Source organism: Myxocyprinus asiaticus, chromosome 17, assembly GCF_019703515.2.
Source record: "Myxocyprinus asiaticus isolate MX2 ecotype Aquarium Trade chromosome 17, UBuf_Myxa_2, whole genome shotgun sequence".
Classification (NCBI taxonomy): Eukaryota; Metazoa; Chordata; class Actinopteri; order Cypriniformes; family Catostomidae; genus Myxocyprinus; species Myxocyprinus asiaticus.
In genome coordinates this window covers 16,745,461-16,772,828 of record NC_059360.1, presented here as the reverse complement: position 1 = coordinate 16,772,828, position 27,368 = coordinate 16,745,461, and the positions used below count along the sequence as shown (strand labels likewise).

The 27,368-nt window shown below is 39.3% G+C and overlaps 1 protein-coding gene across 3 annotated transcripts in view; it reads right to left on the bottom strand.

Annotated features, from left to right (window-relative positions):
- crim1 (cysteine rich transmembrane BMP regulator 1 (chordin-like)) overlaps positions 1–27,368 on the bottom strand; it is a 199,154-nt gene that overhangs the window by 18,106 nt on the left and 153,680 nt on the right. For all 3 annotated transcript variants that reach the window (XM_051722293.1, XM_051722294.1, XM_051722295.1), the window contains 4 exons: positions 25,877–26,074; positions 6,892–7,020; positions 6,254–6,410; positions 1,356–1,477 (listed from right to left, as the gene is read on the bottom strand). In XM_051722293.1, coding sequence (XP_051578253.1) covers positions 1,356–1,477; positions 6,254–6,410; positions 6,892–7,020; positions 25,877–26,074 — 606 coding nt within the window. The remainder of the gene's footprint in view (positions 1–1,355; positions 1,478–6,253; positions 6,411–6,891; positions 7,021–25,876; positions 26,075–27,368) is intronic.

The window sequence follows — 27,368 nt, the reverse complement described above, 5'->3', positions numbered from 1 at the left end:
TCGACTATTCGACGATTATTGCAATGATTAATCTTTAGCTCTTAACTGATTATTCAGCTTGTGCCCGACTTAAAAGCATGCTTACTAACAATAAAGAGGACAAAATCATTAATTAAAAATACCCGAATTACTGAATTAAAAGGAAAAAATACTTTTTATTAAGTTTAATTTAGTAAAGAAATTTACTGCAAAAAATCCTATTGTTATCAAGTGTTTTTGTCTTGTTTTCCATTTAAAATTGTCTAAAAATCCTTAAAACAATATACATTTATTTGAGAAGCAGCATATAATATATTTAGATTTGCTTTAAGAGAAGGAAATAAATGCATTTTGACAGGAAAATAAGTATATTTGGAGTCAAATTTCAGCCCTTTCAAAATCGAAAAACTGCAAAAAATTATGCGATTAATCGTGATTAACTAGGAAAATTATGCAATGAATCACAATTAAAAATCTGAATTGACTGACAACACTAAATAATGATAATAATGAAGCATAACAAAAAATTATTTGTCTGGTAATATGTTTTGTTTCTGACACGACAAAGCAACAAGCAATAAAAGCCATTTCGACCAGAAAGACTCGCAGTAAATAAGAACTGACGTGAATATAGTGATAGAATAGTTTCCCTTGGTGTAAGCACTCGGATTCTTGCTTGAACCGTCAGATCCTGCCGGAAGACGATACCGGCAGGGTAGAGGAGCTTCTCAGGAGGACAGGAACTAAACCTGTGGTGATGGGGTGGTGGGGGGTGAAAGCAAACAGCAGTTTAATGAGTGATGAGAGAGGTTGGAATATAATTGGATGAGACGCTTGAATTTAATAAATGATGAAATGCCACTGTGAGTCTTCCTGACAGAACTACAGCTTACGCTTCCATTTCTTCCATGATGGCCTTTGTTATTGCCCTAACCAGCTGCAAAAATACGAAAAACTATAAGACATTGTGTCATTCTCTTAGTTCTATTTCTATTTTTTTGTGCTGAGTAGTTCTGTAAGCAGTGAAATCTCATTGGTCCAAAATCCTGGTCCACATAGCTGTATATTAAACATAAAATATGTTCTAATTGGCTTTTAATTTACTGTGTTGTATAGCAGTTTTGCTTTAAATTCTTTCAGTATGGACAGACAAATTACTTGTCACTAGAAACTTTGCATTGCCCTTGATAAGGACATAGTGTAACAGGTCACTGGTATATCAGATACTTTACAGTGGGTTAAAATCTGGCTCATCCATTCAAAATTCAAAGTAGGGACTATCTGTTTAAAATTTAAAATTGAATAAAGTCAAGCTGTTGGTTTATCAAAAATATTAAATCAGTAATTTTAACAAAAAATGTAAAGAACAGGCTTACCTCTGCACTGACAAATCAGACAGCCCAACTCATCATGCTGGAAGCCCATTGGACATGTCTTGTCACATGGCAGCTCAGGGCATTTCTTGCAACGACAGGTGTCACAGCCATGCTTGTTCTTACTGATAAGAGAAAAAGAGAGAGAGAGGGAGGGAAAACAAGAGCGATTAAAAGAGACATACAGTATAATTACTTTTTTTTTATATTTTCCCATGAAAAGTTTTGCTGCCACGATTCCAGGATGACATTGCTTTACATTAGCTAAGGTGTTTTGAGTGGTTTTAGTGCATTGCTAGGTGGTTGCTAGGATATTCAGGGAGGTTACTAGGTGACTGCTTGCTGGACCATATCAGAAAAGCCAATTTTTTGCCCCCTAGATATTGCTCAGGTCTTTTCTTCAAGTCTATGGGATTCTTTGGCCCAGTTTACCATCCACCAGGCAAAAATTGTACATCAGACTGCTTAGAAAAGTAAAAGCACACCTATTCATAGCACAAACAGTGCAGGACGAGTTACATGCCAAACTTTGTTCAAACCTCTAACCCTAAGTGTGAGCAATAGTAATAGTGCTTGCCTTAGCAATACTACTAATAAACATTTTTGTTAATTAATTTTGATACAGAGACTGCTTCAAAGTGCTTTACAGAGAAATTGTGTGTAAACGCTGTGTAAAAGACAACTGATATTAGAATAACGCTACGTTCAATGTCAAAATGTCAAAACCCTAATTCCGTAAAGAGCCAGTACACTCTCTCAAGCAGCCATTCATGCCAAACCAATGCTTTTGTATTGTGCTAGCATTACACACCAGGTGCCAATGACATGGTCCTATGCCATTAGTTAACACTGTAACAAAAAGAGAGAGGGGGCGAGTGACAGAAAGTCAGAAAGTGGAGAAAAAGAAAGAGACTTTGTTGACCTTAGAGTCCTGTCAACAGATGGCACATTAAAGACAACAACCAATCAAAATGCTCCCTGATGGCAAAGGGTACAAACTTTGGCCATAGTCCCGACTGCCCATCACATACACACAAGCTTGTCCCCATCCCTCATCTCTATTTCCACTCTTATCTTCTGAATAATAGGGCTGGGAAGCAGCCATGTGCACTACATATTTGGTTTGGCAATAAGAAGCTATCAGGTATGATGTCAGCAGTGTGGAATATCAATATTCTTTGTGCAGATTGTGGAGGGAGCCAGCTCTAAGAGGCATGTATTATTCAGGCCACGAGTCTGAACCTCGGTCATAACATTGAGAGGGCATAAATAGAAATCTAAAATTAGAATCTCAGATGCAAGCATTTGCACTTGTGTGCTCATTCATGATGGCAGAATTGAGGTGAGGAGAAACAACGAGGAGCCATGGGCCAAGCTGTGATAATAAAGACTTGTCTTTACTCAACCACACCTGAGGAGATGTTTGTGATAGGAGACTATAGAGATGTGGAGCAAGCTGAAGCTGCCTTCTTGTTCTCTGCACTTTTTGTAATGGTTAGCCTTTCGGTCATAATCCCAGCTTTAAGAGGAGATCTGTAATGCTGCCCTGCAGATCTGGTAAAAACTGAGTTTGTTATACTGTAGAAAGGCTATGTTATCAGGGTTACTTTTTAAAAACATTCCCAAATGTTTACCCATGGGCAGGCCAAGACAAAGTTTTCTCACATTTTCAGCACAAAATTTTAGGGAAGATCTGTAGAATTTTGCTAAATGGATTTAAATTAAGAAAGGTAAAAGGTGTTAAAGACCCCATGGGAAGTCTCAACATATTTAAGGGCTTGTCCATTTTTCACAAATAGTGAATATGCTTTAGTAATTTTACACCCATGAACCATTATTTGGTACTTGCTAGTCAATTGCAGGTAGTATTAGGAAATGGACATTCTCATTTTAGAGAGCATTTGATTGGACAAAAATCTGCGTAGTGCAAGATGAGTCATCAATATTTTTGGTCAGTTTTCCCATAACAAAAATATATATTTTTCAGTTTATTTTTTCAACTTTTAGAAGTACACTAGCCATGGCTGGCCAGTGGGTTTGTGGGGCCAAATGAGAAATCATGAAAATGGGCCACCCGGTGTGAAAATTTTACAAAATACAAATTGTCAAAATTGGTGGTAGTCTGCATCAATACTCGCTGAGCTACCCAGGCCCCCCCATTAATAAAGTTTTTAATTCCATTTACTGTTTCATTGTCATGTAAAAGTGGCAAAAACAATATGAAACAAAAAACAAAACAGAAAGCGAAGCAAAACAAAACAAAATAAAACAAAACAAACCAAACCAAAACAGAAAACGAAATGAAACAAAGCAAAACAAAAACACTATAGTTGGCATTTGCGCATAATATGGAATAGTATAATTTTAGCAATGGGCACTTGTTGCACATTTGTAGCCCATTACTAAAGTTTTGAAATCCATTTACTGTTTCATTGTCATGTAAAAGTGGCATAACAATAAACAAGAGCATGCAGTTAGTGAGAAACAAAAACCAAAACAAAAAACCAATATGAAACAAAAAACAAGACAGAAAGCGAAGCAAGCAAAGCAAAACAAAAAACAAAACAAAACAGAAAATGAAACAAAGCAATTGGCATAAGCGCATAATATGGAATAGTATAATTTTAGCACTGGGCACTTGTGGCACATTTGTAGCCCATTAATAAAGTTTTTAATTCAATTTACTGTTTACTAAGTCTCGTTGGATGGAGTAAAAGAGTTTGTTCTCCTGTCTCATCTTCATGCAACGCAAGGTGTCTCTTTAACCTGCTGACTGCACAGCTCCACAGAAGTTTTTACAAATTGGTTTGGCGATCTGCCTGTGTAATTGGAGCAGTTTTTCTTCAGATGTGGAAAAGCAGTGTTTATTTGCAGCAGCATCGAGACATAGTGTTGAGCAGATTAGGCTTTCAGCTTCGCTATCGCAACTCATCCTTTACAAGGCGCAATCAGATGCGTTGATCTGAGCTGGCCCTAATTAGCTGTCAGCTTCATACTTGCAGCCGAACACAAACGAGCAATGCTTAGAGTAAGGGATCATTTTGTCATTCACAATTTCTGTAGACCTTGTGATGAACTGTGCGGGAGTTGCTTCGGTTTGAAAACAAACAGCTTCTCACTGTCCTGATAGATTTGGTATATCATTGGGGAATCAATGACACAATATTAAGCATAAGAAATGTTTGAAAGTAATAAATGACATCTGCAAAGTGGAGATATAGGAGGAATTAGGATGTTTTTTTACACGAATCCTAACAGCTAATCACTATATATGATCGATTTTAAAATAGATTTCATAAATGACTAACAAACATATCATTTAGTTGACACTTTTATCCAAAACACCTGCAAAGGGTGCAAAGGTCGTCCCTTCTGGGGTTTGAAAGCTAACTTATAGTTTTAACCACTACACGACATCACACCAATTTGAACTAAAAATAGTTCACCCAATAATGAAAATGTTGCTATTATTTACTCACCCTCATGATGTTACAAACCTGTATGACTATGCTCTTCCGTGGAACACAAATTAGATTTTAAGGGTTTGGAGGAGGGGAAGATTTTCAACGAATAATGGCTAGGGGGCCTGGGTAGCTCAGCGAGAATTGACACTGACTCGTCATAAGTTCGAATCCAGGGTGTGCTGAGTGACTCCAGCCAGGTCTCCTAAGCAACCAAATTGGCCCGGTTGCTAGGGAGGGTAGAGTCTCATGGGGTAACCTCCTCGTGGTCACGATGAGTGGTTCTCGCTCTCAATGGGGCACGTGGTAAGTTGTGTGTGGATCGCGGAGAATAGCATGAGCCTCCAAATGCTGTGGGTCTCCACGGTGTCATGCACAGCGAGCCACATGATAAGATGTGCGGATTGACTGTCTCAGAAGCGGAGGCAACTGAGACTTGTCCTCCACCACCCGGATTGAGGTGAGTAACCACGCCACCATGAGTACCTAGTAAGAAGTGGGATTTGGGCATGCCAAATTGGGGAGAAAACGGTCCGTTCTTCACACAAAGCTATCATATGTCTTCAGATGTCTTGAAATATAGCGCATGGGGTCATATGAACTATTTTTATGGCGATTTTTTTTGGAGAAGTCCCCATTCACTTTCACTGTATGGCAAAGAGCACTTATCTTTTTTTAAATTTTTTATCTCCTTTTCTCCCAATTTGGAATGCCCAATTCCCACTTCTTAGTAGGTCCTTGTGGTGGCACGGTTACTCACCTCAATCTGGGTGGTGGAGGACAAGTCTCAGTTGCCTCTGCTGCTGAGAGAGTCAATCCATGCATCTTATCATATGGCTCACTGTGCATGACTCCGCGGAGACTCACAGAATGTGGAGGCTCATGCTACTCTCCGCGATCCATGCACAAATTTCCACACACCACATTGAGAGTGAGAACCCCTAATCATGACCATGAGGAGGTTACCCCATGTGACTCTACCCTCCCTAGCAACCAGGCCAATTTGGTTGCTTAGGAGACCTGGCTGGAGTCACTCACCACGCCCTGGATTCGAACTCGCAACTCCAGGGGTGGTAGTCAGCGTTAATACTCGCTGAGCTACCCAGGCCCCCCAAAGAGCACTTATCTTTGAAAAATATCTTTGTTTGTATTCAGCGGAAGGAAGAAAATCATACAGGTTTGGAATCACATGTCACATGGGTGATTGAATAATTTTTATTTTTTGGGTGAACTATCCCTTTATTCTAATGTCAGCTTGTTCAATAGGCAAAACAGGAAGAACTTCATGATTCTTTGACATTCAGTCCAATTAAAATGTCAAGATGTTTTTTAGGTCACCAGATATTTGATCATTTGCTTCACCAGAGTGAATGCTGATCAGAAACTTTGCAATTCTTTAAATGTTTAAGATATCTGAGCATCAGATTTTATCTTTCTTACATGTATCCGAAGGGGCAGTCCTTGGCGCAGGCCACAGCCCTGCACTTCTTGTGACGTGAGCGGCACTGGCAAACCTCACAGCCGTGTATGTCAGTCTGGTAGCCAAATGGGCATTTCAGAGTGCAGCTGGCAATTAAACCACTGCACAGTTCTTCTCCTGAAGGTTAGAAGGAAAATAAAGAACAGACTAATTAATTACAGCTTTACACATTAATTACACACATCCATTGTAATATACACAATATAAGGTCGGCTCTATTGAGACAGAGTGGCAAAAACATGATAAATACAACAAACACAAATCAAAGACAAATTCAAATGTAATTATAAAAAATAATTAACCTGGTGTGTAATATTTAATTAATTAGAGGGGATTGTGGTAGCATTCTACATTAAAAAATCAGCGTAATTATCTCTTTTCCTTTTTATTTCTTAGACAAAGATTCACCCAGCCTTTAATTGCATAAAAAACAATCCCTTAATCCATCTGCCCTTCAGTGTTTATCCTCATAAACATCTCCACTAAAGCCAGTCAGTGTCTGGAATACTGCTAAAGACCAGCTGACAGCGTCTGTATGGTGCAACGAAGATGAAGCACTTTTCCAGTGACCCGGTGGAATGTCACGGCGCTCACTTACGTGTCTTGCAGCTGCACGTCCTGCAGCCGTTGCCATCCAGGCGGAGTCCATATGGGCAGCTCTTCTCAGTCCGCGTGCAGTTGTTCAGTGAGCCGCAGGCAGGGGGCACCATTGTGATGTAGGTGGGCTCTGGAATACAAAATTACCCCAGTGGATGTAAGTCACTTTTGACTAAGTGAGATAGTTAAACAGACTGAAAGAGAATGTGTGGAATGCAGGGGCTCAAACAGGACCATGCTTATAAGTCACGGGAGTCAAAAACAATTTTCCACAAACCCTTCTTTGAGCTTCTTGAAAATCTGAAATGCTTGTAGAACATGCAGAAATTACTGACAGAATTGATTGGTTTGTGCTTGTCAAATAGCTCATTAAATCAGCTCTTGTGGTTCTTTTCTCTCTGCAGCGCTGTGTGCTGTTCTGCTGTAGGGAATCAATCTTAACAAGTATGAAGTATGTTAAAACATCATTTTTTGACTAACAACATTCGAATCTGTCTTAACAGAATAGATGATTCAAAAATTTAAATTCTGTCATCCTTTACTCACCATTAGGATTTTTTTGGCTTCTATGGAAAACAAAAGGAGGTTTTTAGCAGGTTGTCCAAATTTACTGAGGATGCTGAACTCCAAAAAATGACAAAAAGGCATTATTAAAGTATCATAAAATTAATCCATATGACTCGTGAACTTTATTAAAAGTCTTATGAAGCCATACGATAATATTTTGTGAGGAATAGATCGAAATTTAAGTCGTTATTCACTGAAAACCTTCCCCTCCACCATAATGTTTCATTCACACTTTCACTTTAAAAAATGAAAAAAAGGCATTATTAAAGAATCATAAAAGTCATCCATATGACTCGTGCACTTTATTTCAAGTCTGATGAAGCCATACGATAATATTTTGAGAGGAACAGATCTAAATTTAAGTCGTTATTCACTGAAAACCCTCACATCCACCATAGCTCTATAATTTCATTCACAATTTCATTCTAAAAAAAAAAAAAAAAAAAAAAAAAAAGCATAATTAAAGTATCATAAAAGTAATCCAAATGACTTGTGCACTTTACTACATGTCTTATGAAGCCATACGATAATAACTTACATTTCGGTCAGTTTCTCACACAAAGTTATTGTATGGCTTCAAAAGACTAACAATATAGTGCACAACTCATATGGACTACTATTATACTGCTTTAATTTCATTTTAGTAGCTTGAAAGCCCCAGTCCCCATTCACTTACATTGTATGGAAAAGAGCAGTGTGAACATTTAGCAAAACTTCTCCTTTTGTGATTACGATGACACACTTTTCTTTTTTGAGTGAACTATCCCTTTAATTAGAGCAGTACTTGGATGTTTTGTGGTCATATAATTTTCAGTCCATGATTCCCAAAAGCCTGTGTAAAATCAATGGAAGGACATTTTATTAAGTCTGATCAGAGTAAGATAAGGTTCCCTAACCCAGAAATGATGCAACATCCACTGCTTTCAGTCATTTCAACACCAGAGCCTTGCTTAGTTTCTTTATGTGTGGGCCTGAAAGTAAATAAGCACAACCAACCGATCATGCTCATATTCAAAGACTGCTACAAATAAACACCTGCATACTGTATATATGGAAATGAATGGGAATGTAAACACTTATTTAATGTGAAGTAATTCAGGTGTAAAACTCCTATTGTTTGTGGGGATCGGTTCAAAAGTGAGCTGCGAGCTTTGGCGTTCAACCCAACCTGACAGCTTTCATTTGCTTAATTACACACGCTGCGTCTGGTACAATAGCTTCCCTGTGACAGCGAGAGGGTGTCACCTTGAGGAAATGAGGTCTTCTATTAAATAATAATTAGGAAATAAAAATGCACAGAGCGCAGGGGCAGCTGGCAGATGAGCTAAATTAAGCTGTCCTGGGACCGGGGGATAGAGTCAGGGCTGTGTCCAACAGGGCCCAGAGGATGAGGCAGGGCTTAGATGGGACATGGACACAAATAAAGAGCAGTGGGAGGGTTTCAGCTCCAAAAGACACCTTTGGAGTGGGTCTGGCCTCAACATTAAAGTAACGCTCCAAAGCAATGCTCCAACAGTGCCTATCTGGTAAATGAAATTACTGACAAAAATATAACAAAGACAAGGCAAAACATTTTCATCATCACAATAATTATTTTGATTAAAACATGTTAGTGACAAAAATGGGATGAAAAAAATAACACAATATATTAACAATGGACTACCAATGTAAAATGATTCAAATACAATCATAGTAAGTATGAACCACTTGAGCAATTAGGTCCCTCAAATGCATCCTTTATATATGTGATTCATCAGCTACAGTAATCTACAACATAAATCAAATTAAAAAGGACAATAAAGCAAGAGTACAGGTGAACATCAACTTTAAGGCTATGTCCACAATAATCCGTTTTTAGTTTGAAAACTCCATTTCAATTTTTTTAACATCATAGGCCACATCCACACTAATAAATTATTTAAGTTTTCAGTTTCCTAATGTCACAGTTTTCCAAAGTATGCAGGTATAAAGAAATGCTCCATTCAAAACACAACATGTTCGGTGGAGTAAAACCCTGTTCTAGTGTAGATAAGAGGCAGAAACAAAATTAATGCATTTTCAAACGAAAACATATTAGTCGAAGTGGCCATAGTTTTCAAAAGTATGCGTTTCCTGAGAGCGTTTTCTAAAGTCTCTGCTTTCGGTGGAGGAAAACGCAGTTCCAGTGTTAATGAGAGGAGTAAAAGTAACTAAATCAATGCGTTTTCAAATGAAAATACATTAGTGTGGGCATTGCCAGGGTGAAGTGAGTCTAAACAGCCAGCTAATCAGCTACCTTGATTTCTTTGAATTAGATGTGGACGCTGATGTTTTTCTTTATGGAAGGCAGAAGGCAAACAGAAGGCAGTTTGCGGTCAACTACAATATCTTGTCTAATCCAACAAGAAAAATGCTGACTGTATCTCCAAGACTCGAAAAGCCCCTAGTTATGACATTGTAGCTACCAAGCAGGGTTGTTTGTGAATGTTCAGAATAGCATTTGTAATGTTTTTAACAAATTTTTTTAATTTATTTTAATCTTCTTCTTAACCCATTATTTGATTGGACTGACAAAGATTAATACAATGTGATACAAAATTGGATACAAAATGCAAATTAATCATATTTTCGAGTTGATAACTGGATGCCACTTGCAGAAATTAAAGATGCAACATAGTGCGGTCCTGTGACAACAACGTAGTATATGAATGATTTTGACTAGGCTTGCTTCGATATCTAGGCCTTTTTATTCTTTGTATTTTGTACTTCTTTTATTCTTGACACTTATTTTGGGGTGCTTTTTTAAAATTTTTATGCACTTATCTTTTTATTTATTAATTTATTTTTTATCTCCTTTTCTCCCAATTTGGAATGCCCAATTCCCACTTCTTAGTAGGTCCTCATGGTGGAGTGGTTATTAACCTCAATCCGGGTGGCTGAGGACAAGTCTCAGTTGCCTCCGCTTCTGAGACAGTCAATCTGCGCATCGTATCTCGTGGCTCGTTGTGCATGACACAGCGGAGACTCCGCATGTGGAGGCTCATGCCACTCTCTACGATCCATGCACAATTTACCACACGCCCCTTTGAGAGCGAGAACCACTAGGAGGTTACCCCATGTAACTCTACCCTCCCTAGCAACCGGGCCAATCTGGTTGCTTAGGAGACCTGGCTGGAGTGACTCAGCACACCCTGGATTCAAACTCGCAACTCCAGGGGTGATAGTCAGCGTCAATACTCGCTGAGCTACCCAGGCCCCCTATTTTTGGGTGCTTTTAATTCTTTTACTCCTTTGATTTTAATTGTCAATTTTAGATTTTTTTTGTGAATCACTTCATATGATATGTTAAATAAATGTATTCACACAGCAATTACAATTGTGGGAAACAATGTATCATGCGCTCAAATGTAATGTTTGTGTAAAAATGTGGCGTTATTGGTTCTGGTGCACAGCCGACAGTGCGCTGATTAAGGAGATGACATTTAGGTGCAGTTGCCAGATATTTAATCCCGGAATCATTATACATGACTAAGACATAGTATTTTTTTATCTAGTGTCTACCATCAAATCTTTTGGTGACCGCAATCCACTTTTACAGTATCCCAAAAACCAAATAAGCCCAATTTGGCATGAAACCCTGGGAACATTTCTCACGTGCTGCAGCTGCTCTGGGGAAGATAGAATGAGAGGACAAGTGTGCAGCGTGCATCTGCAAAGATATTATTATCTATGGCAACACTCGTAATGCCAAAACGGCTTTGCTGTTGATAACAGAAAAATACAACATTAATTCATTAATTCACCTGTCAAACATTTAAGACCAAAGAATGTGCTTCAGAAAACAATAGCATAATAAAATGGCATATCTAACAGAAATGTGTGTTCACTACCTTTAACTGTTGATGCCGCTGCCATATTGCTTCTTTTCACATGACGTCAAGACTCTCAAGTTGGAGCTTTCATACAATTCTGAGTTTAAAACATTACGTTACATGCTAGTCATCCATTAGTTACATGCTAGTCAAAATGTGTAATACACGTTCCATTGCTGAAACAACAAGCTATATGTAACACAATATCCTAAACAATCACAACCTTCGACATAGATAATAATATCAAACTATCAAAATATAAAAAAGTCTTTAAAGCATGAATTCACAGTAATTTCTAAAATCATGATGCTATTATTTCAGGAGCTCAGATTTTCACAACAACTGTTTGGCACATTGTATTTTATGTTTATAAAATCTTTTAGATGTTTATTTGAAACATGTTTAAATTATTAAATGTTTATTTTTTTAGTGTGTTTAATGTAAAAACTTTTTTTTTTAAATATTTGACTAAAGTTTTATCTGTTACAGTCTGACATGTTTCCATCATTTTGCATATTTGTATCAAATTATATGCCATTTTAGTTAAATATAGAGTACATTTAAAGGACATTTACGTCGAAAAACAAAAATTAACATTGCACTCCAATAAACAATATAAATGTCCCATCACATTCTCCATCAAAAGCTCTCTTCACTAGCTAATCACGACTCTGACGTAAACACAGGGATGGGAGAAATGGGACTTGGCTCTGGAATGTGTCCTCCACCTACACAAACAGCCGCATGTAACATGCCACATGTAAATGTGAGGCAAAATGAGAGCAGAGTTCTCTAGTCCTTGCCAACAGGTATGGCTATTTAAGACTCTATCGAGGGGGATATCAGGCATCAATACAGCAGCCTTTATTTCCCCATCTCCCATGTTTTAATAGGGCCACATATGGCACTGCTGAATGCATATGACCATGCCTCTGCTGCTTTAACAGACAAAAAGTGTTGATTCTTCAGTGGTATAACAGTTCTATTCAGGGGGTCAAGGTTTGGCTGGTTAACCTCGTTAGTTAGACAAAATTTTAGTTAGACATTTACTATAATATAATGGCATAATTATGATTAATGATGCTTTTAAAAAATAAAAATACACAGACTTTTCTAAGGGATAGTTCTCTCCAGGGACAGTGGAACTCCTTGGTTTTATCTTTATTTTTGATGGCAGGAATGCCGTCACAAGGTTGCCGACAGCTGCGTGCAACATGCTTTGTTATTGAAGAAACCAACAAGGCCACAAGAATTAAACTGTGTGTGTGTTAAAAACTGAGGGGTGTTAAAATTATTTTATTTTAATTATATGGTTATTAGTTGTTATTAGCTGAAAATGTTCCTCTCTTTGATGTCAAACCTGGTGTGATGCATCTTGAATGTAAGCAAACACGAATGATTTTCAGTGAATAACATTTGATATATTGGTCTGTTCCTTACACAATGCTATCGTAGGGCTTCAGACTTGGAATATGGTGTACGAATCGCATGGATTACTTTTTTGTTACCGGACAGCACCAGTTCCCATTCACTTTCATTGTATGGAAAAGAGCGGCCAAGACATTCTGCAAAATAACTACTTTTTTTGTTCCACAGAAGAAAGAAAATCATACAGGTTTGGAACGACATGAGAGTGAGTAAATGACAATGTTTATTTTGAGGTGAACTATAGTTTTAACCACTAAGCTTCACAGTGAAAAAAAAAAAAAAGCTTTGTCAAGTAACTTAAAAAATTTGCTTCACGTGGTAACATCCAAATTAACTGGTTTTATCAAAGTAAAAAATGGAATGGAAATGTGTGCTGTCAGTTGATTAAAAATTGTAATCATGCTTAATTGCATAATTTTTCGTAGTTAATCGCAATTAATCACAGATTTTGAAAGTGCTGAAATTTTACTCTAAATATGTTTCTTTACCTCTCAAAATGCATTTATTTCCTTCTTAGGAAAGAAAACAAAACAATAAGTAACAATATAATGTTTTTGTCAGGATCCTGTCACCTTTGTAAGTGTGGTTTATTGTTGTGACAGGATCCTGACATATATGTTCTATGTCTCTGTGTGAGCGTACGGCTTTGGTTGTTTTCCTGGCTGTGTGCTCTTCTGCCTAGTCCATGTTTCATGTTCAGAGCATGGTGTCTGGATCCTGACTCTTTGGTCTGATTCGGTCTTGATTCTGAGTCGGGATCCAGACACTCATGCTCCATGTCTTGTCTTTTTGTTTGAGCACATGGCTAATGATGGCTTGTTTGCCATGTGCTCTCCTGTCTCTTGTCCTGACCCCACCCCTTTGTTACCACATTATTAGTTAATTTGCTTCACCTGCTTTCCTGAATACCCTCCTTGTTTTCTTTCCTATTTAACCCCATTGTGTTTTTTTTGTCTTGTACCAGTTCGTTGTGGTTTATCACCCTGTTAGGTTCTCCTGTGTCGGTTCCTGTCTTGCCCTGTATGTCTGTTCCAGCCCGGAGCATCGAGCCCAGTCTGTTCTGCAATGTTCTGCCCTGCCCTTTTCCCCTTTGGGGTAGTTTTTGTTTGTTTTGTTTATTTTTTGAGTGTTTAATAAAAGCCCATTCTTCTCAAATGTTCTATGAGTCCTCGCCATTTCTTCAACTGAACCTTGACAGTTTTATTAACATTTTCCAAACAGAGCCTTTCACAGTATAAAGATTGAAATGCACTAAAATAGCACCAATTCAAGTAACATTAAATGTTTCTCAAAGTCTAAGAGGGAGTTTGACTAATTGAAAGAACTAGTCCCCACATAGGTTGCATTTTCATTGCAATGGGCATTTAATCTCAAACTCATCCTCCACAATAATATTTAGCTGGCAGACTGTGGCTATCCACTTCGCTAGAGCAATCATGAAGCCGAATTTATGATTCGCATCAGGGCATCAGCGCCAGCGTCAAGTGCTGCTTTGAACTCCACATGAAAAGCACTTGCAGACAAAAAATCTCATTCTGCATTTTGATGATAGTTAAGACTTGCCGTGTTTCTGTGGTAATTAAAATGTGCCTTATTTAGGCTAAAAAATACATGCTTACTGTCACAAGTTCCATTTAGGCTTGTTTTGTACAAAAAAAATGTTAAGAGCTCCTTTCTCCATCATTTTATCACGGACACTGAATCCCTGATGTGTGTGTTTTTGGCGTGTACGTCAGTGTTCCACCCTTCCAACCAGTGTTTATGCTGGTTTATTCTGTATGAATGGTAAATGCGTTAAACTTTTTTTAATTAATCGCATGTGTTAACGCGTTAATTTTGACAGCTCTAAAAAAAACATTACCTGTAAGAAACAATTGCAGGTTACCACTTTTTAGGGTGCACCATCTGTCTAGCAAAATACATGAAAATACATTAGTCATGAATAGATATGAAACACTAAGAAGTTAGTCACCAGGCCGTCACGGCAGGAACAATTCTAAACCGTTTGATTATTTCCACATTTGTGCACTCTCGCTGTGCTTAACCTTTCACTAAAGCCCATGATGATCAGCAAGCAGACATGCTGCCTTTGATCTATCTCTGCACTGCCCTAAGAGAGAGAAATCAAATAAAGATAGAGTGCTGCATTAGAGATCTGGTTTGCGATGCAGAAGTCTCACATAGCCAGACCTTTGACTAAACAGTAAAAGGCCTGGTCGACATTATTCTGCTCAAACACAGCCCACTTAGATGGGAAGAGCCATCTAACTGACACGTAAAGCAATCAGTCACAAGTCGTCTTGTTTCAACTATGTTTAGGGGTGGATTTGTCTGAATTAAGTGATACAACAGTAATAGACTAGAAACAATTAAAGCAGATGTGTGTAACATTGTGTAACCTTTAGGGGTGTAACGGTTTATCGTGGCACGATGTATCGCGGTTCAAAAATGTGACAATGTGCATCATGGAGATGGAATGGTTTTTTACAAAAAATTTTACATTATTTTAGCGTCTGTTCTATCCAATACGCGCAACGTCCCATGACTATGTAACGTGGGCATACACATGGAAATCACTTCACTGGACACAAGAGCTCTAACATACGATTGCACACTAGCAGCCATAGGTGTTGTATTTGTACCATGAGTTCAGCTGAAAGTGAAACCAGGAGTGGGAGTGAGCCTTTTCAGCGCGAGGGATCGAATGAGTGATCTGCTCGAGAGAAAATTAAAGTTTACAGAGGTTTAATGAGAGTGCCATATTAATCTACTATATATAATGCTGTGGTGGAATATAATCCTAATGTCAAATTTCATGTCTGATTTGATTTAATCAGTAAATTATTATTATGCATGCACTTCCATTAAATAGACTTTGTATTTTTTTAAAGAATATTTAGATGTAATCAGAGACAAAGCTATTTTAGAAAAATATTATTATAATATATATTTTATATATATTTTATAATTTACATAATAATAATAATATTATTATTATATAAATTTTAAATGTTTGTAATCAGTGAGTGTGTATAAGCAGCATATGTACCATTCCAGATTTTCAGTAAACAGAATTATTAGCTAATATTTCCATTTGTTGTCACCATTGCCCTTTTATGGGCGGATTTTTAGTCCTAGTACATCTCTGATCAATCATTTTACACTTTTAAGAACAGTACTTTTAGCTACATTTTTAAGGAAAAAAACTGGTTTGCATATGACTATAAACTAATAATAATAATACAAAATCTTTTGATCTTAACTGTTCTTGATTCAGGCTTAGTTTAAAGAATTGTGAACCGAACCGAACAGTGAGTTCAGTACCATGAACCGAACAGAATCGTGAGATGAGTGAACCATTATACCCCTAGAAACCTTTCAAGTATTTTCTTCTATTCCATCTTAATATTCAGAGTCAAGTAAGCCATTTGTAGGTCAATTTCACCTAAAAGTGTAACATTGTGGTGCTATGAAAATATTCCTCTGCTTGTTTGAGAGACCCGTCAAGCCCAACACAGCAACACTGGTTCAAACAATCAGTTTGTACAGACCATTTCATAGTCAAAACTAAAAAAGCTAAGGAGAACATACAATTCTGCTCATGGATATCTAGTTTACTTGCTACTGTATGCCTCAAACAAAACTCTAAATATCTTTCAAAGATTTGATGTCACTAACCTGGCACACTTTGGCAAATCCAGTGATGATTTCATCCTCAAAAGAGCAAACTGTATCAGTTTGGTACCTTGTAAACTCGACTTTGTTTCCAGGCCGACTGATAAAAAAAAAAAAAAAATCTGCCTGCCGTTATTCTCTCCACCCCCCATTAGATTACAGTACATCTTTTTCCAGTGACAGATTGTTTTTTGAAGAACTCTGAAAAGTGTGAAATTGACTTATATTTAGACTAGCGATGCAGGGCCAGTACTGTTTCTACAAAACTTTGTATGAAGAGCTACAGTGCACTACCCCCTCACTTCACCTGAGTACAGAAGTGAGTGATCTCCACGGTCAGGCAGAGTCATCTAAAGCTCTAATTGCTTCACAGGCCAATAGGTGTATAAAAGATTAATTGAAAAGAGGTAAATGTGAGTGTGCCTGCAGACATGCCACTGTCACTTTCTGTTCATCCTCTGCTCTCTTAATTCTGCTCTTTCCATTTTCTGCCTCGGGCTCGCTATCTCGACCTGCTCAGATGACCTCAAGTCACACATACTGCTAATCAGACTGCTGAATTTTCTGAAGAAAATGTGAGTGGTGCTTGCCTCTGTAAAATTATCACATTTAGAAATGTAATAGCACACCTCTCCTCAACAAGCTGAACAATTGGTGTGGTACGTCTTCTGAAGCAAAGTTTACTACTTAGGGTTAGAAGTTAGGGGAAATCTAACAATAACTCTTAGCAATAATAGTAGTGATTATTAGATTTGAGTGATTACTAGTGTTTCTACGTCAAACCTCGCCACAGCATGCAAGAATGTTTCTGTGCGGTTGCTAGGGTGTTCTTGGTGGTTGTTTCCTGGGCCAAGTCAAAAGAGCCCAACACCAAGTCTATGATATTGTGGTCCCCTGATATGGCTTGAGTGCCTCTTTCAATGTAAGTCTATGGGATTTGTTTGCCCATTTTATAATTTGTTAGGTGAAAAACCTAATAGGTTTTGTTGCCTCAACGTGCTGAACAGTGTGGAGTTATACACTAACGTTTAACACTTAAAGGGACAGTTCACCCAAAAATTTAAATTTTCTAATCATTTACTCACCCTTATGCCATCCCAGATGTGTATGACTTTATTTCTTCTGCAGAACACGAACGAAGATTTTAAGAAGCATATTTCAGCTCTGTAGGCCCATACAATGCAAGTGAATGGTGACCAGACCTTTCAAGCTCCAAAAATCACATAAAGCCAGCATACAAGTAATCCATGTGACTTCAGTGGTTAAATCCATATCATCAGATGTGATATGATAGGTGTGGGTTAGAAACACATCAATATTTAAATCCTTTTTTTTTTTTTACTATAAATCTCCACTTTCACTTTAAAATTCTTTCACATTCTGAAAGTGAAAGTGGAGATTTATATTAAAGAAGGATTGAAATATTGATCTGTTTCTCACCCAAAGTGATTGCATCACTTTAGAACATATTAAACAAATGGAGTCATGTGGATGACTTTTAAGCTGCCTTTATGTGATTTTTGGAGCTTGAAAATGTCTGGTCACCATTCACTTGATTAAAAGAACCTACAGAGCTGATGTTTTCAACTAAAAATCTCATATGAGTTCAGCAGAAGAAAGAAAGTCAGTCCGATTTTTGCGAAGGTAGACTAACAGATCTAAATAATGTGGATATAGCTCGGCTTCGTCCAGCATGTATAACTGTTAATTGGCCTCGCCGTTTGTGGACATACACTGACAGGTAATGCACAACGTGTATTTAATCCATGGTAATTGACGTGCTTCCTTCAAATATTCGATTATGCATAGTTTCATGTATACTTGGACAGACAGATGAAGACTGTAGCTCGACTACGTATAAATCACACTGAAGCATGATTATAACTGCGTATGTAAATGTACAGTACTGACTATTATCGGGCACCACCAAAAAGAAGTCTTGCTGCCATGTTTGAGCTGTAGCACTCATCCTCCAGGCGTCCATATCTCTAAATATACTGCATGCAGGTGAACCATGCTTCATTTGCCCAGATCTTTAATTGGTTGAAGGTTACATAGGGTACATGAGACAGACAGGAAATCCTATTACTCCCAGTGTGACTCAATTTCTCTAGAATGACATTGATCATACCCCCACAGCAACAAAACCCTGGGGTTTTCAGTAGTGTTTTTTAAAGTCTTCTCCACACGTATTGTCAGTCTGGGACTTAGGAAGGTTGATAAGATTATTAATATCGCTCTAAACAAGCTTTCATTTCTGTGTGATTCTAAGTCTATGAGTAAGAAGAAAATGTCATGCAGCTTTTACGATTTGACAGTCTAGACTGCAAACAGAGTCATGAGAAAAATCTATATTCTCCAGCACTTTTCAAAGAATGATGTCATCAGTCCGCACACAGCCAATCCCTGGAGAGATTCATTTTCCAACATACCTGCCACTCATTTATCACTTGCTTGCTTCTTTATGTGTCTGTATGTATGTATGTGTGTATGTTAAAGAGAGAGTGAAATAACCTTTACAAGCCCTCTCTAAAAAAAATTGTCCATGCCCTGGAGAACTGAGCCGCATTCCTGCATACAGAGGTGTGAGTCCATACCTTGCAGTGCTAAATCAAAGCTTACGATGCAATACAGAACAATGTAAAGCTCTCATGTGCAACAAACACTGAGCTGACAACCCATCCTGTAGTGGCATTAGAAGTCCCTCACGAAGCCTCTACAGATCTGTGAGCACAGTATGAAATATACACTTGCAAAGTTGCAGTTGTCATTTGATATTCCTCTACTGGTAAGGGTGAGCAGCAGAGTCTAATGGTGGGAAATCCATGGAAGGATTTTGTTGCGCCACTGCATGACAGTAGAAAAGACACAACACGGTAAAGATGTCAGGCAGGAGAAATGAGAAAGTAGAGATATTTAGGCTGTGTTGGAGGGGGTTGCTGGGAGATTCAGGTATGTACCTGCTCGCTTTGCTCTCACAGGCTAATAGATTATTCACACCTACTGTGTGACTGGAATCGAAAGTCAAATACATGCAGTTGAGTGCTGGAAAACAATGAGCGGAAAGAAAGATGTCGCTCGCTCACACTTACACTTTCATTGAATTCAATGATTCTTTGAAATGGTTTGAGTCTGTTCTGAGATGCCTTTTTTTGTAGTGTAATAAATATTAAATGCTATTACAGGTGCATCTCAATAAATTAGAATGTCATGGAAAAGTTCATTTCAGTAATTCAACTCAAATTGTGAAACTCATGTATTAAATAAATTCAGTGCACACAGACTGAAGTAGTTTAAGTCTTTGGTTCTTTTAATTGTGATGATTTTAGCTCACATTTAACAAAAACCCACCAATTCACTATCTCAAAAAATTAGAATACATCATAAGACCAATAAAAAAAACATTTTTAGTGAATTGTTGGCCTTCTGGAAAGTATGTTCATTTACTGTATATGTACTCAATACTTGGTAGGGGCTCCTTTTGCTTTAATTACTGCCTCAATTCGGCGTGGCATGGAGGTGATCAGTTTGTGGCACTGCTGAGGTGGTATGGAAGCCCAGGTTTCTTTGACAGTGGCCTTCAGCTCATCTGCATTTTTTGGTCTCTTGTTTCTCATTTTCCTCTTGACAATACCCCATAGATTCTCTATGGGGTTCATGTCTGGTGAGTTTGCTGGCCAGTCAAGCACACCAACACCATGGTCATTTAACCAACTTTTGGTGCTTTTGGCAGTGTGGGCAGGTGCCAAATCTTGCTGGAAAATGAAATCAGCATCTTTAAAAAGCTGGTCAGCAGAAGGAAGCATGAAGTGCTCCAAAATTTCTTGGTAAACGGGTGCAGTGACTTTGGTTTTCAAAAAACACAATGGACCAACACCAGCAGATGACACCAAATCATCACAGACTGTGGAAACTTAACACTGGACTTCAAGCAACTTGGGCTATGAGCTTCTCCACCCTTCCTCCAGACTCTAGGACCTTGGTTTCCAAATGAAATACAAAACTTGCTCATCTGAAAAGAGGACTTTGGACCACTGGGCAACAGTCCAGTTCTTCTTCTCCTTAGCCCAGGTAAGACGCCTCTGATGTTGTCTGTGGTTCAGGAGTGGCTTAACAAGAGGAATACGAGAACTGTAGCCAAATTCCTTGACATGTCTGTGTGTGGTGGCTCTTGATGCCTTGACCCCAGCCTCAGTCCATTCCTTGTGAAGTTCACCCAAATTCTTGAATCGATTTTGCTTGACAATCATAAGGCTGCGGTTCTCTTGGTTGGTTGTGCATCTTTTTCTTCCACACTTTTTCCTTCCACTCAACTTTCTGTTAACATGCTCACTCTGTGAACAGCCAGCTTCTTTGGCAATGAATGTTTGTGGCTTACCCTCCTTGTGAAGGGTGTCAATGATTGTCTTCTGGACAACTGTCAGATCAGCAGTCTTCCCCATGATTGTGTAGCCTAGTGAACCAAACTGAGAGACCATTTTGAAGGCTCAGGAAACCTTTGCAGGTGTTTTGAGTTGATTAGCTGATTGGCATGTCACCATATTCTAATTTTTTGAGATAGTGAATTGGTGGGTTTTTGTTAAATGTGAGCCAAAATCATCACAATTAAAAGAACCAAAGACTTAAACTACTTCAGTCTGTGTGCATTGAATTTATTTAATACATGAGTTTCAAAATTTGAGTTGAATTACTGAAATAAATGAACTTTTCCATGACATTCTAATTTATTGAGATGCACCTGTATTATTGCTAATACAACACAGTTAGTGGTTTGTTATACAATTTATTTTTTACCTGATGGACAAAAAAAAAAAAAAAAATGCGAGACACTGAGGGAGAGAAAATAACAAAACACACAGAGCAAACAGGCAAACTCACCAGAGCTGTGACAGTACCCCCACCTCCAGGGACACCTCCTGGCATGCCAGCAGAATTACCTTGCCGGAGGTGGAACTTGTCTATGAGGGCGTGGTCCAGGATGACCCAACATCTCTCCTCAGGTCCATAACCCTCCCAGTCAACCAGGTACTGGAACCCTCTGCCCCTCCACCTGACGTTGATCAGTCTCCTGACCGTGTACGCCGGAGAGACCTCAACAAGAATGGAGGAGGTGGGACGGATATGGTGGGGTGTAAACTAAGAGTGTAAAATGGGCTTAATTTTGGAGATGTGAAAAACAGGGTGAATGCGTTTGAGGTGAGGAGGTAGTTTAAGATGGAACGCCACCTGAATAATGACCTTGGTGATGATGTCCCGATAATCTTGGGATCCAGCTTATGTGAGGGGAGTCGGAGCAGAATATCCTTAGAGGACAACCAAACCTTCTGCCTGCACACATAAGCTGGGGCTTAGACTGGTGCCGGTCAGCCGACCTCTTAACATGAGCGCCAGTCCATATGAGGGCTTCTCTGGTGGCTTTCCAGGTGCGCCGGCACATCTGAATAAAAGCGTGGGCGAACGGGACCTGAAAATTGGATTCTTGTGTGGGGAACAGAGGGGGCTGATAACTGAGGCTGCACTGGAAGGGTGATAACCCCATAGATGATGACTGCAAGGAGTTGTGGGCATACTCGACCCAGACTGATTGCTCCAAGAAGACGAATTAACGGAGGACACACAGCACAGGGTTTTTCCCAGTTCCTGATTCACCTGCTCTGCTTGCCCATTTGTCTGGGGGTGGAACCCAGAGGACAAACTCACTGTACAACAAAAGTCAATGTGGGTGGAGGTGAGATCCGCTTGGTGGACTGGGTGATGACAGACAGGGTCGTGCCACTGAGGGTGTGGGCGGTGATAGGTTCATCCAATTGGACCATAGGAAGCCGCCATTTGGAAGCCAAGTCAATGTCCATAAAGTTTCCTTCGGCTCCAGAATCCACCAGGGCTGAGACCGTGTGACAGATAGATCCATACTGCAGCCGGGCCGGGAAAAGTGTACGAAGTCTGGGGGCTTTGTCCACAGATGTTGCACTCACCAGTAACCCCCTTCCTACTGACAAGCAGTGTCTTTTACCGGACAGGAAGCAGAGAAATGGCCGGACCGGGCACAATGAAAGCCTAGTCCATTAACGAGGCGTCGCTGCTTCTCCTTATGTGAAATCTGTGTTCTCCCGACTTCCATGGGCTCTGTGTCAGGCCGTGATTCTGGTGACCTGGCCGAAGTAATGGACCGGGTGTCAGTGGCGTCAGACACTGATCGACTCGGATAGCCAGATCCACCAAATCGTCCAAGCATGGATGCAGATCCAAAGGATAGATTTCAGAAACTGGTCCCACATGGCGTTGTCGTTCCACCACAAGAAGCAGCCAGGGTGCGAAACTCAATAGCATAATCTGAGACTCGTCGATCTCCTTGAGACAGTCTGGATCAGACCCTCACCGCCTCCTGACCTTGAGCCGAGAAACTCAGCGGAGCTCCATGGAGAAGGCATGAAAAGAGGTGCAACAGGGATGTCTGTTGTCCCACATGGTGGTCCCCCATTCACCAGCCCTTCCAGTGAGGAGTGAGATCACACAAGCCAACTTCATTGTCTCCGATGGGAAAGCGGAGGGCTGTAACATGAAGAACAGGGAACACTGTGAAAGGAATGTGCTACAGGATCCCGCCACACCTGAAAAAGCGGTAGGAGGAGGGCTTAAGTAGGGAGTGAATCAGTGGAGAACCAGGTGCTGCTAAAACGCTAATTAGTGGCATGATCAGCGTTCCCCTGTGAACAATCAATGTTCCCATTGGAAACACTGATCATGCATGCTGGCAGCGCCTGCGAGACATGAGGGTGAGAAAATAACAAAACACACAGAGCAAACCGACAATCTCACCGGAACCGTGACAGACGGTCTCATTAAATCTGAACTGGAAACTTTTTACTAGGCCTTCAAAATTTATTCTTGGTACTTTTCAAATGCCTTTTATGTATAGATTTGACTGTTTATGCCTTGTTCCAGACCCATACATTCAATATTTAACTATGAAAATCTGTTATAAAAATAAAAATTATTACATGTTTAAAATTATAATAAACTAAACAAAGACTGAAATAAACCTAAACTATTTCAGTATTTATTGTGTGAAAATGATTTCTATCCATTTTTTCAAAAATGACGACTGTCCCAAAGTTGTGCCGTCATTTCCACCACACCAAAAAAATGTCCCCTAATACCCCCGTCCCCCCACCCAAAAGTTAGTGTACTTGTTTACCAAGTCAACAAAGTATCAGTGAAGAACATGTTTGAAATGAAATATAGGACAAGTGATGTTTGAAAAAACAAAAAAACAAAGAAAATTTAAGGTAAATATCACTTGTGAGCAAAATATTTTATTGGAAGTCATTTCCAAACAAGATGTAATTTTGCCAAATTACACCAAAAATGTGAAAATACTATTTAATTGTGTGTAGGATACATAAAATGTTAGCTATGAAATTAAACTTAGAAAGACAAAGGAGTCAACCATTTTAATTAAAACCCCATTTTTCTATCATTTTTTTTCATGGTTAGTAGACAAAAAAAAAAGTAAAAAAAAAAAAAAAAAGTATCTTTACTTTTAGGAAGTCTACAGTGCAAGAAGTGCCCGAAGTAAAAGAAACACCCATATAGAACCCAAAATATCATAAAGACTTGGGGGTGGGCTCTTCTGACTTGGGCCAGTAAGCAACAACCTATAAAACAGCCAGAACCCCCTTTCAACCACTTAATAATGCTCTTTCAACCACCTGCCACCTTCCAACTGAACAGCAATGCACTGACATCCTCCCACAACACCTTAGTATTGTGGTATTAAGTTTTGCATGAGTAAGCACCACTCAACTTTTCTTCAGAAAATGTAAAAATCTAGTTAGCTGTGTTTTTGAAAAATGTATATAGATTGTGCTAAAGATTCTCCATTACAGTCTGAGACTGCCCTCTTGTAAGTAGCTGAAACTGGCAAGAGCTAACTCCAAATCATCTGTTCTCATCCTCCTTGACTTGTCTGCTGATTTGGACACAGTGAACCACCAGATTCTCCTGTCCACTCTCTGACCTGGGCTTCACAGAAACTGCACTTGGATGGTTTGAGTCATACCTCACAGGCAGATCCTTCAAGGTCACCTGGGGAGGAGAGGTGTCCAAGTCACACCAGCTGACCATTGGTGTTCTCGATCTACACTACATCACTCGGAATGATAATCTGCTATGCAGATGATACGCAGCTCTAGCTGTCGTTCCAGCCTAACGACCCCACCTTCTCTGTATGTATCTCTGCTTGTCTCTCTGAGATCTTGGCCTGGATGATGGAACGTCACCTTCAGCTCAACCTGGCCAAGACAGAACTCCTCATGATCCCAGCCAACCCATCTGTTGACCACAACCTCACTATTCATTTGGTTCAACTACACTAACGTCAACCAGGACAGCACGGAACTTGGTAATGTTGGTAGATGACCAGCTTATCTTAGCTGCCAACATCTTATCAATCACCCGGTCTTGCAGGTTCATGCTTTACAACATCAGGAAAATCAGACCTTTCCTGTCTGTATATGATGCACAGTTCCTGGTCTAGGCTCTGGTCATCTCAAGACTGGACTAGTGTAATGCTCTGTTGGCCAGCCTCCCAGCTAGCATAATTAAACCACTGCAGTTGGTCCAGAATTGAGAAGCATCTGGTTTTCAATCACCCAAAGAGGGCTCACAACACCCAACTCTTGATTTTACTCCACTGGTTACCTGTAGCTGCCTGCATCAATTTCAAGGCTTCGAATGTGGCATTCAGGACAGCCTGTGAAACAGCACCCTCTTACTTCAATTCACTCCTCCAGGTCTATGTCCAAACTCACTCTCTGCAGTCAATGAATGAGCGGCGGCTGGTGGTCTTGTCACATAAAAGTCTATTTCACGATCATTCACTTTCTTTGTTCCTCTGTGGTGGAATGAGCTTCCAACCTCCACACGATCTGGTGAAACCATCTCAACATTCAAGAACCAGCTGAAAACACATCTGTTTACAGACCACTTAATCAATCCACACTAAATGCACTTAATATTTAACAATATAAAAAAAAAAAAAAAAAAAATCTTGTCTGACTTTTACTTCTACGCTAGCTTCTATACTACTCCAACTCCTTTGAGAACTTGGCAGTGCAATACTGCAAATATCGTTGACTTATGTACGACAAATTGCTTGCTATGCCTCTCATTTATAAGTCGCTTTGGATAAAAGTGTCTGCTAAATGACTAAATGTAAATGTAAATGTACAGTCTAATGATTTTCAGTGCTCTTCGAATCATTCAAAAGAACCAAATTAAAAACATTATCCATTTGAGTCACTAACATACACAATCACTCTCAATAGAAACCCAAAAAAACACTTGACCAACAAACCACACTGAGGGTAATGGGCACAAGGATGTTGAACCAAAGGAATTACATCTTTTAAGATGGATACACATGACCCAAAGCCCACATCCATAAAGTGTTTCTGTTCTTACCCTCACACACAGGACAGCACTCTCCTGGAACGGTGACAGGATTGAGGCAGCTGTGGCCGCATGCTGCCGCCACACAGCGAGCCTCTCCACTCACACACTGGCAGAAGGTACAGTCGTCCTCACGCCAGTGGTCTCCGTGAGCCAAGATCTGCCCGTTCATGTAGCAGCCGGCAAAATTGAGCACCGGGTAGATTGGGTCTGTGTGAAAGATGGTGAGAAAACAGTGTTTATGTACTAACAAACAGATTTAAAATAAATAAATGCAACCAATGTGAAGGACGAGCCAACATATCCATCCTACAGCAACAGATGAGTATTATTTCTCATTATTTCTTCCATACACCAAGGCTGCATGTGACTCAGCTTACGGATTGTTTATACAGACGAACATGTAGTGTTAGCCTTCCAACTTTAGTTGGGCGGTTTCATGTGTTTTAATCATTGCTGTAAAATTCTCCAGAGAAAAGCTACAGGGGAGTGGGAGAGTTGCACTTTAATTAACTACATAACGGCAAAATCATTCGCAGGCTAATTTCAACATAACCACAATCTGATAAATACATCATAAGTGGGAAACATAGCAAGGTAATACAGAGCCGTAATGTATTGGACAACAGGGTCTACCCATGAGAGAAGCATAGCAATCGAAATTACATGCTCCCAGGCAGGCTATTATAGTTTGTCTACAAAATAAAACAATGAGCAATTCCCTGAACTAATTCGCCCTGCGTGCTCATTGAATTTTTAGAACACAAGTACACAAAGAATGCATCTTGCAAATCTTTCTTATCACGTAATGTGAAATGCACAATATCTTTTGTGATGTTGAAAATCCAGTCACGTCGTAATTGCTTTAGGAATTCGTTTTGAACCTGGATGACATTGCTCATTAAAATAAGAAATAAAAAAATCACCTTCTGAATCAATTATAGGCAAAGCATAAACAGAAAATGCAAAACAGACCCTAAGGCATGGGACTGATGCTAAAGACTGGTTGTTCTATATATTTATAGTGTTGTATGTGTATACCTGCTCATGCTATTGATAAATTGTCACAGTTTATAAGGGTGCTTTCAAACTAGAGCTTCTGGTATGGACCAGAGTTTGTTTGATGACAGAGTTCCTTCCATTGGTGTGAAAGCAGTCTTCCAAACTCAGCTGCGCACCATCCAACCAACACCTAAGTCCACTAAAAAAGGGGTCTGGGGTTCGGTTCATGTGAAATCTGGTGTGGTTTGCAATTGGTATGAACGCAATCCGTTGTAACACACAGAAGTGAACTGCTATTGATGATGCATTATTTGCATCTATGCATGCTCCTGGTCACACCCAGTAGTGTTTAGACCAGTGTTTCCCAACCACTGTGCCGCGGCACACTAGTGTGCAGTGAAAGATTGTCAGGTGTGCCGTGGAAAATTATCAAATTTCACTAAATAAATAAATGCATAAATAAAAAAATAATCTGGGGTCGGACTCCCACTAGTTGTCCCAC